Consider the following 13919-nt stretch of genomic DNA (forward strand, 5'->3'; position numbering starts at 1 on the left):
AAGACAAAGCATGTGGCTAACAGATGAGTTGTGAGTTGAAAACATGAATGCATGACAAAACAGCTCTCTCTGCATAAAAGCCTTTAAGGAGACAATCTTCACTAAACTGGCGTAATTTATCCAGGCAAATGTACGTTATACTTCAGTGGAGATTGTTAGGGGCACACTTTAAAACCTTCCAAGAGCAGAAAATATTGTTTTTAGGATTAGGAATTAAAAATGAAAAAAGATAGGCTATCTTTATGCTTCATTAAGGGGTGGAGTCTCCAAATGCAATTTTCCAATATCAGAACAATCCTACAGCAGGAGCAATTTGACTAACATTGAACACTAAAAGAGCTTAAGAAAGGCAATATTGGTGTAAAGAAATATTTCTATAATAATAACAACTGTAAGACAAAAACAGAAGAACAAGGATAAGCCATGTATCAGTATAAGAGTTTGGGAATTTTCATCAAAGGAAAGAATATGACTGCGAGGAACAGCAGCAGTATATTAATCAAATCGAATAAAGTAAGGTTAAATGCCGAATTTGAAAGCACTCACTCTTACTGCAGCAATACTGACCTCAGAGTAACAGAGTCAGAATATCACAGGTGGGCACAAAAGGCCACTCTCCACAGAAGCCTCTTCCCTGTTCTGCCACTACAGTGGTGATTGCACCTCATAAAACATAACATATTGTTACTCTCAACAGATAATGAAAGATAGTAGGGAGCCACTATCTCGGTGCAGAACAAACATTGCCATCTTTGCTAACAATAAAAAATAAGAACCCTATGGACGTTCGTGTAAGCTTATTTAGCTATTAAACCACATAATATAATGTTCTTTAAAATACTGGTGAATAGATACCTTAAGCGTAAACCCATATGGCAAGAATGCTTTCTTAATCTAAAGCACAGATTCAACACTGGTTGGGATTGTACAGATTACAAATAGAATGCTTTCTATACTGGATTACGCCACAACCGCACAAAATGACAACATTTGTGGTAGGTAATGGATAGGATTGGTCTGAGACCTAGTGTGTGGGGGGAAGGGGGTGTTGTATCAAGCTGCCTATTTTATTTTTAATAGAACTGCAAATTAAACTGAAAAACGTACAAGCATATATTGAAATGAGAAAGAAATCCACCAGCTATCTGGTTAAATCTGGATACATTAGTGTCATTGCAATACGAAGAGGAAAAGAAGCAATTCTTGTAAATATGTAGGTCAAGGAACTAATATTGTCAGCAGTCAAGTAGTTCATATATTTAGGTGCTGGGTGCTTGACACCACCTTTCAGCAACTTCAAAGTGCTTCTTTGCTAGGTGGAGATGAACAAGTTACTTCTTACCTGGTAATGTTCTTTCGACGGATGTTCCTCCGACGTATTCCTTATCTTTGATATACGTTTCCAGCTTGCTGGCCTCGGAAATTTTTTCTGTAGAGGGCGCTGCGCATCGACGGCCACCGAGTCGATGTCCTTCGACGGCCACCGTATCAGCGCCAACGTCACCATGCCCATAAATAGACACGCGCTGCATCCGTTGCTCAGTTCCGTTTTGTAGTATAAGAAAAGACATGCCTGAATTGGTTAGTAACCTTGAAGGAGCGAAAGCTGCAACCACAAGGGAAGTTATCACTGCGGGGATGGATGGGAGGGGCGATAAGGAATACGTCGGAGGAACATCCCGTCGAAAGAACGTTACCAGGTAAGAAGTAACTTGTTCTTCGAAGGGATTGTGTCCTCCGACGTATTCCTTATCTTTGATAGACTCCCATAGCAGTGGTATGTAATTGGAGGAGGGAGTGATAGTGTTATGTATCCCTTTAGGGATGGACCGAGTGTAATACGGCCTTGCCAAATCTGGTCTCTTGAGCAGTGGAGGAATCCAGATTGTAAAATTTTGTGAATGTATTGCGGACGACCTTGTGGCAGCCGCACATGTCCCGGACCGGTACCCCTCTCTGAAGAGCCGAAGAAGCTGCGATACCCCTGGTTGAATGAGCCCTGAGGTTTTGGGGTGGCTCTTTCCCTGCTAGTCTATAACATTCCAGGATGGCCAAGATAATCCACCTGGAGATGGTTTGTTTTGTTATGGGTTGTCCCAATTTGTGACCTGAGTATCCTACAAACAGCTGGTCTGCTTGCCTGATTCTAGCCATTCTGCTGACGTAAAAGCTGAGAGCTCGCCTAGGGTCCAGCCTGTGTAGCCTTTCCTCCTCTTTCCCCCGGATGGGGAGGAGGGTAGAATGAAGGAAAGGTAATTTTTTGAGTAATATGGAATTCAGAAACCACCTTTGGGAGAAAATTAGGCTTCACCTGGAGGACAACCTTGTCCTTGTGGAAGATTGTATGTGGGGGTTTACAGGAGAGAGCTTGTAGCTCACTCACCCTCCTAGCAGATGTTAGTGCTACAAGTAGGACAGTTTTAAGTGTGAGAAATCTCAATGCGCAAGAGTGAAGTGGCTCGAATGGAGTGCCCATTAAGACGTTTAAGACTAAATTTAAGTCCCATAATGGAACCTGGAATGGTTTTGGAGGGTAAACATTAGTCAGACCCTTGAGAAATTGTACCACTAGAGGAATTTTGAAATACGATGGTTCCTCCGCAGTGCGCTTGAAGATAGAAAGCGCTGCGAGATAGCCTTTTCCAGTGCCAACTTGAAGGCCTGAGTTTGCCAAGTAGAGTAGAAACGATAACACCGTTGGTGTATCACATGAAAAAGGGTTGATATTCTCTTCCCTACACCAGCTGCAAAACTTGTTCCAACGGCAGTGGTATAAAGACTTTGTTGCTGGTCTTCTGGCCGAAAGCAACACCTCCATGACATCATCAGGGAGATCCCAATCCTTGTACCTCAACCTTTCAGAAGCCAAGCATGAAGGTTGAGGGTTCTGATGTCTGGATGGAGAACCTGACCTCCCTTCTGCGAGAGAAGATTCTCTTTGAGTGGAAGACGGATGGGAGGACAGATGGACATATCTAGAAGGTCCGGGTACCACGTTCTCCTGGCCCAGTCCGGGGCAATTAGGATCATGGTTTTCTGGAATCTTCTCAACCTCCTGATCATTTGAGGAATAACAGGGACTGGTGGAAACGCGTAGAGGAGTGGAAACTCCCAGTCCACTACGAACGCGTCTCCTAGAGCTCCTCTCGGGGGAAATTCCCTTGAACAGAATAGATCGCACTTCCTGTTGGTGCTTGTGGCAAACAGATACACCTGAGGGGTTCCCCAAAGGGCAAAGATCTCTTGAAGGACTTCCTGAGCTAGCTCCCATTCGTGGGAGACTGTGCTCTGCCTGCTCAGAGCGTCCGCTGTCAAATTCTTCTCTCCGGCTAGGTGGACTGCCGATAGAGAGATTCCTTCCCGAATTGCCCAAAACCAGAGCTGCATTGCCTCTCTGCACAGTAGCAGTGATCCTACGCCTCCTCTTTTGTTGAGGTAGTGCACGGCCACCGTGTTGTCCGTCATTATTAGGACATTTCTCCCCTGTACTGATGGCAGGAAAGCTTTCAGCGCTAGTCTGATCGCTCTCAGCTCTAATAGGTTGATATGTAGTCTGGACTCCGAAGGAGACCAATGACCGCTGATGGTCAAGTCGTTGGCATGGGCTCCCCACCCTGTGAGCGAGGCGTCTGTGACTACTGTTATTTCCGGCCATGGTTGCCAAAACAGTTCTCCTTTCAAGATGTTCTCTGAATAGGCCCACCATTGAAGGTCGTGGGCTACCTTGTCTGGAATCCGGAGGAGGTCTGACATTCTCCCTGAGAATTGTGACCACTGACTTCTCAGTGCCCACTGAAGAGATCTCATTCTCAGGTGAGCCTCTGGCACAAGGAAGATGCAGGATGCCATGAGGCCTAGCAACCTCAAAAAGTCGAAGGCTGGGAGACGCTGGGCATTCTGAAACTTGGTGACCATCTGTAGAATATCTTGAGCCCTCACTTCTGGTGGCGAGGCTTTTCCCAGGGAAGTGTCCAGGACCGCTCAAATGAACTGGAGACTCTGAGATGGTATCATCTGTGACTTCTTTAAATAGAGGGAGAAGCCCAGTCTGTGAAGGAAGAGGCAGACATAATCTAGCTGGGTCCGGGCCTGTTCCGAAGATACGGCCCTGATCAGCCAATCGTCCAGGTAGGGATAGACGTGGATCCCTTCCCTCCTTAGACTCGCCGCCACTACCGACATCAGCTTGGTGAAGACCCTTGGGGCGGAGGTCAGCCCAAATGGCAGGACTCGAAATTGATAATGAGAGTTGCCAATTGCGAACCTCAGGTATTTCCTGTGCTTGAGATGGATTGGCACCTGGAAATAAGCATTCGGAAGGTCCAGAGATACCAGCCAGTCCTGGAGCTGGAGGGCCTGAAGGATCTTAGAGAGAGTTACCATCTTGAACTTGTCCTTCCTGAGGAACTTGTTCAATTCCCGTAAGTCCAGGATGGGTCTAAGTCCTCCGTCCTTCTTTGGTATGAGAAAGTACCAGCCCTTGTTCCTGTCCGCTACAGGTACCGGTTCTATGGCACCTTTCTCTAGCAGGTCCATAATTTCCTGCAAGAGGAGCGGATCTGGAACTTTTAGGGAGCTGTTCCCCGGTGGATGACTCTGAGGGATGTGTAGAAAGGGTAGGCAGTAACCTTGGGCAACTGTCTCCAACGCCCAAGCATCTGATGTTATAGCCTGCCATTCCGTCAGATGGTGAGTTAACCTGCCCCCTACAGGTGTCTTGTGTGCGAAGGCCTCAGAGTGGTTTGGGGGCGGCTGATGCAGATGCCGAGGGTAAAGAGGCACCTGCTGCTGCTGCGGTCTTAGTACCTTTGACCCGTCCACCTCCGGTGGATCTTCTTTGGCCTCTTTGAGCCGGCTGTCCTCTGCCTTTTCCGAATGCGGAATAATAGCAAAAGGACTTTCCTCTCCCAGAGGTTCCTGAGGGGCGAAAAGGAGTTTGGCGGATAGCAGCTCCTAAGGATTTTGCTGCTGCTTTAGAAGTCTGTAACTTTTCCAGACAGTCATCAGCCTTTTTTCCGAATAATGAAGAGCCGTCAAAGGGCATATTCAAAAGTCTGGCCTGTACATCTGGAGCAAAGCCAGACTTTCGCAACCACGCATGCCTGCGCATTGTTGTACTAGCCGCCATGGCCCTGCTGATACTGTCAGCGGAATCGATGCCAGTTTGAAGAGACTCGCACATGGCATCTTTGCCATCTTGAATGATGTTAAGGAAGGCTTCCTTCTCCTCTCCATCGGGTATGCAGTCAGCCGCTGATGAAGCACACTCCCATAATGTGTGACTGAACCTGGCGAGCGTACAGGTGGCGTTGATGGACTTCAACGCCATACTACAGGCAGAGAAGACTTTCTTTGCCATAGAGTCGTACATCTTCTCATCCCTGTCCTGTGGGACAGTAGGGTAAGCAGTCCTACTGCTGGTTGAAGTTGCTGCTTGAACCACCAGGGCTCTCTGGGGTCGGGTGTTTTGACAGGTATTCAGGGTCAGCAGCCGCTACCCTATACTTTGTCGACAGTCTTTTATTGACTGCTGGGATGACTTCGGGAGTCTCCCAATTGGATGCAATTTTTCTTTGTAGGGCTGCATGGAAGGGGACCACCGGGTCCTCCTGTGGGCCTTTGTCCAATATATCCGTTAGATCATCCTGTTGGAAAACAGGTGAAGGCACAGACCAACCCATAAACTCAATTATTCTTGCCATCAGACTTTCAATTGGCTGCCTCCTCCAATCAAAATCTTGCTCCTGATTCTACTAAAGAGGGGTCCAATATTTCACAAAATCACGGAAATGACGCCGCTGTTGAAGTCTATGACATCTTTAAGCACCCCACGAACGGCCCCATTACAGGTCCAAAAACGGAAACTGTGGAGGCAACGAAGCCAAAAAATCAAAAAACATACTAACAAAAAAAAGGAACCGAGGAAATTATTCCAGGAAATTTTTGCGTAACATAAAAACGGTGAATGTAATTGTTAATAAAACAATCTCAAAAGAAACAAAGGGTGCATTAGACCCTCCGTTAAATGCTGCATCTAACAATCTGGACCTGATCGCAGATCCTACAATCAATTTATGTGGCACATCTGAGGACCTGCTAAACATGTCTGTATACGAAGAGGATTTTACTGAGGACGTGGAGAAGGCTGCTGAGTTTGACACTCTACCGGCGAGCCCTCTCAATGTACACAAGCAGCCTGGCAATTCAACCGGTCTTTTGAGTGCTGCTTGTCCTCACATGACTAACCAGCCTGACACTGGAGTAAATCCATCTGGACATAATCTCACTCATCCACAAGCGCCAGCCTCGAAGTCCTCCAGAATTGTATCCCTAGGTGAAAAAATTGGTCAATCCACAACTCCCATAGACGACACGGACACCTGGTCGCAACCCTTCATGACTTTAGAGGAGAAATGCCGTAAAACGTGTGACCCACGCAACACTGGCCAATCCAAGATGGAAGATCCTGAGTCACTAGTTCCCTCTGCTCCTTGTGTCAACCTGTCATCCTCGGTAGCTGCTAAAAATGACTCATCTGGCTCTAATTCTAGGGGTATCCTGCCTAAGTTGCTGCAACCCAAGGCTACTGGGGGGTCGCAAAGAAACTTATCATTGAGTAAGCAAACAACAAACGAATCCCTCAAGAACAAATATTGGAAGAATGAGCCTACTTACCACCAAGTACTTCTAGAACGTATCGACTCTGCTGATGACTTGATAATGAATCGCCATAATGTGTTATGGCTTTGTCATCTAGTACCGAGCCTGCGAGCAATAGAATCTGGTGATCTAAAAATTGTAGAATTTCTTGAAGAAAGCAAAAATGATGCAGTTATTCTACATGTACAGTCCAAATTGATAGCTGATACACTGCTCCAAGCCGGACCTGTTTTAATGTCGCTGGGCTTTGACATTTCCCTAGCCCCTACACGGATTCCAGAAGAAGCTCTGAATAAAGCTGCGATCTTGCTGGAGGTCGGAAGAGACCACAATAACCCATCTGATCGCTCCTGTGAGAGGGTCACTGAAGTTCCGCACTTAACATCCTTCCCTCCGGCACAGAATACCAGCAAGTCCGTGAACGAGACATCTAGCTTAAAAAACATCAAGATTACAATCTCAGGTGCCAGTCAAACACATCATACTGAAGTTTTGCAAGGGTCTGATATGCTGCCGAGGGGTCAAGAGAAGGAATGGGCGTGGATTGCTGAATCTTTAAATAATATCACGCCTCGCTAACGCCAGGTCCTCAAACACCCTTCCAGCAACAAAACACTTACTCTGGGATCATGGAACACAAGGGGCTTCACTCATCTGTTTAATACCACCTGGGCCGATGACTTGGACCTTATTTGCCTACAGGAGACATGGCTACGTGAAAAACCCATTCTGGAAGGATTTGAAATTGCCTATATTCCAGCCTTCAAACAGACTAGAGGAAGACCAATGTCAGGCCTTCTGGTAGCCGTTAGGATTAATTCAGGTCTTCGGATCCTAAACTCAATTGTTATTTCTCCATTTATTCAAGTGACCACGGTCGGGGTGGGCAGCATGGCTGCTGATGCGACAACTAACATCTGCATCTTTAATCTGTACTGGAACCACGCGGCCAGTGGAACTACAAACTTCATAGATGAAGTCACCAAGGCGTTGGACGAGCAGATTGAAGCCTGCCCCCTAATTAACTTAATAGTCTGTGGAGACCTTAATATCGATTGTCTTGACCATCAGGACACACCAGGTCACAAGAAGACTGTCAACAATTTAGAATCTCAATTGGCAACTCAATGGTCTCTGGAAATGGAACTACGCGACTTGATGATATTGAATGGTCAAACGGTAGGCGATATTCCTGCTGCCCCCACGTGGAGAAGAGGCGACCTAAATTCAACCTTGGATTATATCATTGTCTCCAGTGGGATTCATACGAAAACATCCAGACTGTCCGTCCGATCAATGCAACACAGCGATCACGGGATGGTGGTACTGTCATTTGCGGCAACTGACATAAGACCTCAAGATCGCTGGGCCTTTCCAACTCGAACAGGAGTCGGTAGGATTCGCCTAAAACTAGACCACACTGAGACAGGTAATATCTTGAAAGGTCTCCAGATTTCCGAACTCACGGAATACAGCCACCTCCTAACACAATATCAAGAACGCAAAAATCACATGGCCAATAGTCTTTTTTTTCCAAAACATAAATTTGATCTTGAAGTGCAACAACGGAAACGTCTCCTACGTTGGCAGATATGATCGACCCACAAACAAACATCTAGTGCTGCAAATGGGCTTATAAAAAATTTCAAACAAAGCTATAAGAACTGGCTTAAGTCCCATAAATCTATTATGCTACAGAATGATGCGGAGTTGATGCTATCAAAAATGAAGAGCTCTAACGCTGCTGATTATTGGAGACTGATAAAGGACAGCTTTGCTCCTCAACATGCTCTCCAGGCAAACCTGGTCTCTGAGTCTGAGTGGGTATCTTTTTATACCAACCTCTTTTGTAACAATAATGAGGTCGCTGATTGGAGCCCACCAGCGCTGCCACTTTGGGACTTGACCTTTGATTATGAGGAAATATTGAGAGTCATTAGGAATTTACACAACTCTAGAGCCCCCGGTCCTGATGGCTTAACAAACTTTACGCTCAAGCTCCAACCTGAACTATGGACTACCTTTTGTGAGCTACTGTTCAAAAGAATCGTCAAAAACCGCAAGACCCCTCTGTCTTGGAAATCAGCAGTGATCATACCTATCTTTAAAAAAGGCGATCGTTGGAATCCTAAGAACTACAGACCCATTGCACTTCTTGACGTACTGGGCAAGGTGTATGCCACTCTCCTTCAACAAAAACTGACTGAGTGGTCAACAAAATGCAATCAGATGGACCCTAGACAAACGGGATTCGTCAAAGGCTTGGGCTGCGGCATTAACCTATTAATACTAAACCTACTGAAAATGGAAGCCTTGCGCTCCAATGCCAAGATCTATCTCGCCTTGGTAGACTTGTCTCAGGCGTTCGACAGTATTAACAGAGATCTACTCTGGACTAAACTGACCAAATGGAATTGCCCTGCAAGTCTGCTGGCCGCTATTCATGAACTCCATACGAACACGACCATCAGAGTCCGCCTAGATCAAAAAGGCAATCTATCTGTACCCATCAACACCTCGCGAGGTGTCAAACAAGGCTGCCCGCTTGCAGCAACCATATTTAATTTGTTCATATCCGACATCAAGGACGTATTTAGTGGCCTACGCACGTTCCCGCCAAAACTCCATGGCTCCCATGTGGACTATTTAGTCTATGCAGATGATATCATTTTGATAGACTCAACCCCCATAGGTTTACAGCGCAAACTAAATGCTGTGGAAAAATACCTAACAGATAACGGGTTAGTTATCAATAGAGGGAAATGCGAAATAATGGTCCTTGAAAGAATGCAAGGTTCCAATTTAAACCGGCAAAAATTCAACTGGTACGTGAACAAAGAACCCATCGGACGCGTTCTTAACACCAGATACTTAGGAATGCAACTAAGTGCCAGCAGAAATGACGCTCCCTGGGTGGACTCCGTGAAGAACAAATGCCGTCAATTGGCGTGCCAAGCAGCCATAATCAACAAAAAATTTGGGAAATTTACCTTAAGACCGACGTTAACCTTCTTTCAGCAGAAGGTGGTACCTTCTCTAATTTATGCTGGCGAAAATGCCTTTGGATGTGGGTTTGAAATGTGGAATTCCATAGAAAACATCTTCTGGACCAGGGTTCTCCACCTACCCAAAGGCACCTCCACTGTTTGCATTAGATATGAACTTGGCTATATATCGATGCAAGCGAGGGTCGCTTGGAATCTTCTAAGCATCTTCAGGAAAGTAAACCTTAACACCGTTTTGCCTCAGATGAAGATTCTTCACAGCCTACAGTTCGCCAAAGCACCCACAATTGCATTCCAATGGAATAAGACATGTTATGATGTACTCAGTTTCTATGACATTTCGATGCAATTGCTGCTTGAAAATCCAGATGCCGCAAAACTGAAACTTTGGCGAAATGACTGGATCCAGACTTGCGACAAAAGAGCTAAATCTAAATCGATGCGTGAAGTACCGGCCGAAGCAAGAGCTTACGGAAACGTAGCTCCATATCTAGCTTGCTTCCCGGACCAGTGGGCCCGGGCCGCCTACCTTCAGTTTAGGCTGAACGCTATGCCAACTAAAGAACGTCTTTGCTACTGGTCCCAATCTTCGGACTCGGACCTTGTGTGTCGATTCTGATCTAACACAAAGGAATCACTTAAACACCTTATCATAACGTGCTCCGAGTTTGAGTCTGAGAGAATTAACATTTTCAACCCACTAATAATGAACTCTCAGTGCCTCACTCGTGATGACTGGTGGAAAGCTATGTTTGATGGAGCAAACAGAGCGTTGTTATATGCTTTGATTTCCTTCCTTCGTGCTATAAAGGAACGTTTACACGATAGCCCGGTGGTCCCGCTCGTTGTGAGACCCTGAGATCCGCATCTAGCACAAGTTATGGGAACCAGATGATGGGAGGAGGACTGGTATCGATTTGTGATGAATGTAGAATGCATAGCTTGGTTTTGTCTTCTTTCCTTTCTTCTTGCTTCTTTCTTTTTAAAGGTTTGTAATATAACCAATAAAAAAATTTTAAAAAAAATATGGTGTTTCGGCATGTTCCCCTGGGTCTGGCTTTACAAATTCCACTTCTGGGGAAGTGTCAAGTCCACTGGCATCATGAAGTGAGTCCTGTAGTTCCTTTAGCCTCCTTTCTTCAGAGGTGAAATCCTCTGCAGCAGGCAGTGAGGATCTCTGTAAACCAAAAGTTTCTTGGTCAGAGTCTTCTCTTTCTTCATAAGTTGAAGAAAGACCAGGGTATTCTGATCTCTGAAATGGAGTAAAGCCCATCTCTAGGGCCGAAGGAGCCAAACTCGTCGTTATTGGACGAGAAAATGTCGAAGTCGTCGACGCCGATGCAACCGGCCTCGAAGGCGCCGAAAATGGCGTCGAAAAAACTGGAAGGGGCCTCGAACAATTCGAGAGGATCGGGATCCTACTCGAGGGCATCGACGACGGTCTCGGCGTCGTGCCGGAGGCCCTTGAAAACACTGTTGGCTGTGGAGCCTTGGTCCTCTCTTTCATCGGCGTCGACGTCGGCGTCGACGATGGCGTCGAGTCGATCGACCAATGCGTCGAGGAACCCTTCGACAAGACCGGGCCTTCTTAACCGATGGCTCATGGCGCTCTCGGGTGGAATGTTTCGCCGGGTGCTGCGACTCACTGCATTTTGATTTTTTGGGTTTTTCACCTTGGGTATCACCCTCAGCTGTCTTCGAGGGGGTCGAGGCCGCGTTCTCGAAGACGCTTAACATTTTCTTTCTGAATTCCTCCCACTCAGCTCGAGAACTGTGTTTGGTGGGACAGGAAACTCTTTCTGGGGACACCGAAGACGACGAGGAATGGGACCTTCGACGTCTCTTTTTTGAGTGTCTAGATCTCGACGAATGGTGGGAGCTGCTTAGAGATCTAGAATGGGAGTCTTTTCGACCGCGAGGAGACGAATGCCTCGACTCGGCCGACGAAACCTTCGAGGAGGATTTGGCTGACTTACCTCTCTCGAGCTTCCCCTTTCGCTCCTTCAGGGCTTTCGCCGTCATGGACATGCAGTCCTCACACTCCGAACAATGGTGCTCGGACCCCAAGCACCATAAACAGACCCTGTGCGGATCCGTTATTGACATTTTTTTACCGCAGTCTCGACATTTCTTGAAGCCGGATCGCGGCGTCGTCGGTTCTGGTGAAGAAGCCATCGAGAACGATAAGGAATATTCGTCGAAATAGATTTCGATAAACCTGACTGAACTGAGCAACGACGTTCGGAGGCCCCACGAAGCGCGGAAAAACGGAACTGAGCAACGGACGCAGCGTGTGTCTATTTCTGGGCATGGTGACGTCGGCGCCAATACGGTGGCCGTCGAAGGACATCGACTCGGCGGACGTCGACGCGCAGCGCACTCTACAGAAAAAATGTCCGAGGCCAGCAAGCTGGAAACGTATATTAAATAATAAGGAATAAGTCGGAGGGCACAATCCCTTCGAATGTGAGGTTCTAAATTCCGACCTACTATCAATTGTACTTTGGGATTATGTGATCTGCTAATATTCATTTAGTCTGGAGTTTAAAGTTGAGCAATTACACAAGATCTACAATTGTTGCAGCCGAGTTGCGCAGAACATGGGGAGGGCCCGTTTTTCTATTTGAAAAAACTAGAAGCTGACTATTTTGCTTTGAATAGAGTTGCTGAAGTGACACATAATTTGATCAATGTCTTTAAACTAATGTGAAGTCTCTGTGTATATCACATTTGCATGATCAATGAAACTCAAATTTAACAGGAATTAGAATTTGCTATTTTTGTTTTAAAAACATCTTTTATTTACATTGTTGCCAAAAGGACTGTCAGCGAAAACTGGATCACAAACTATCCCTTGATGCATACCTGTTGAAGCCAGTTCAAAGAATTACAAAGTATCAGCTGCTTTTAAAGGTAAGAGCTTGTAAACAGTGCATTCATATGATCATTTTCTAGACCTTTAATATGGATTATAGTCTTTTAGTTTTTGTCCAAACCCGGTATCCAACTGTTTGAGCCTCAGTCGACAGGATTCTGGATACTGGTCTACTGTTTGTTTGTAACAGAATGAAACGAAAGACTATGCTTTGGAAGGAAGAAAATAAGGCTTTTGAGTAAGAAGAATTAAGACAACACAAGCACGATCATATGGTAGTGATTGTGCATCTATAAACTGGCCTGTTGGATCACTACTTTAGCCATTTGCCAGTTATAATTGATTCATGCTGAGTAAGAAATGTTGTGCTCTGTGTGTGTATAGAATTGGGATGGCAAGTGACTTTTTATGGATGGCTAGTGACTTCCAACTTTAAAACTTTCACACTGACTACGTGGCCAATAAGTGCTATTGTTTTTTGTATTCCAAAAACAATTGGTAAATAAGCAATTGGAGCTGCCTGTAGCAAAGTGGAGTGAACTGGGCAATAATGCGCCTCCCACCGCTTTTCAACTTATTAAGTTAAACAAACAGCCCTGCTATTTTGGTGCCTTGGTGTTCAATTGTACATCAAGGCTTTCCTTGTGGGCGTGGGTAAAAAGTAAGACTTATCTGCATTAAAAAAAGAAAATCACTACTATTCCAGTCAAGTTCTTTTGGTGGTTTTGTAATATCCATGATTTGAAATTGTATGCAAATGTAACATGAACTAGCACCTATTCTGTGCACTCAGTACTTCCTCAAGGCTGAAAAAGTAAGGTATGATTTATCACACCTCAAAGTAAAATGATGCCAAATTGTTGTTTAACTGTAGTTCAGCAGTTATTGTAATTTAATATGGTTTCATAGAATTCTATACTGTGGTCAGAAGACGCGAGGCTTAGGATGAGATGGGCAACTCATTATCCTGCTCTATTTTATCCCACCTTTGCGTGCAACTTGATTGGGCTCTTTAAAAATCTACACAAAAAGCCAGAGAAGCCCTGCAAGATGAAATATCGATGGCCTCATAGGATCTCTAGGCTGTAGATCTACAAAATGATTGTTGTTTGCACTATTGACATGGAAACTGGAATGTTTATATTTACGACCTCCCTTTTCTGGCCCTTGGTAAGAATTATGGCATAAATTGTGGCAGAGAATCTAGTGATTGAGGAGACTAGTACCACAAATCATAAGTAGATTCAGTCCACATGTTTGGGGGATTTCCTCATAAAGGTTGCAAAACATTTAACTGCACTGGAATATTAAGCTTAGAAAAAGGCGTCCTTTGCTTTTCCACACGTTTCTATCTCAGTGAATTTCAAATTTATTGACTG

General features: G+C 45.3%; 1 protein-coding gene across 9 annotated transcripts in view; it reads left to right on the forward strand.

Annotated features, from left to right (window-relative positions):
* MCF2L2 (MCF.2 cell line derived transforming sequence-like 2) overlaps positions 1–13919 on the forward strand; it is a 3251461-nt gene that overhangs the window by 2390463 nt on the left and 847079 nt on the right. For all 9 annotated transcript variants that reach the window (XM_069618639.1, XM_069618638.1, XM_069618642.1 and 6 more), the window contains exon 20: positions 12486–12578. In XM_069618639.1, coding sequence (XP_069474740.1) covers positions 12486–12578 — 93 coding nt within the window. The remainder of the gene's footprint in view (positions 1–12485; positions 12579–13919) is intronic.

The sequence above is a fragment of the Ambystoma mexicanum genome, chromosome 10 (genome assembly GCF_040938575.1).
Source record: "Ambystoma mexicanum isolate Mex_15411 chromosome 10, UKY_AmexF1_1, whole genome shotgun sequence".
Taxonomy (NCBI): Eukaryota; Metazoa; Chordata; class Amphibia; order Caudata; family Ambystomatidae; genus Ambystoma; species Ambystoma mexicanum.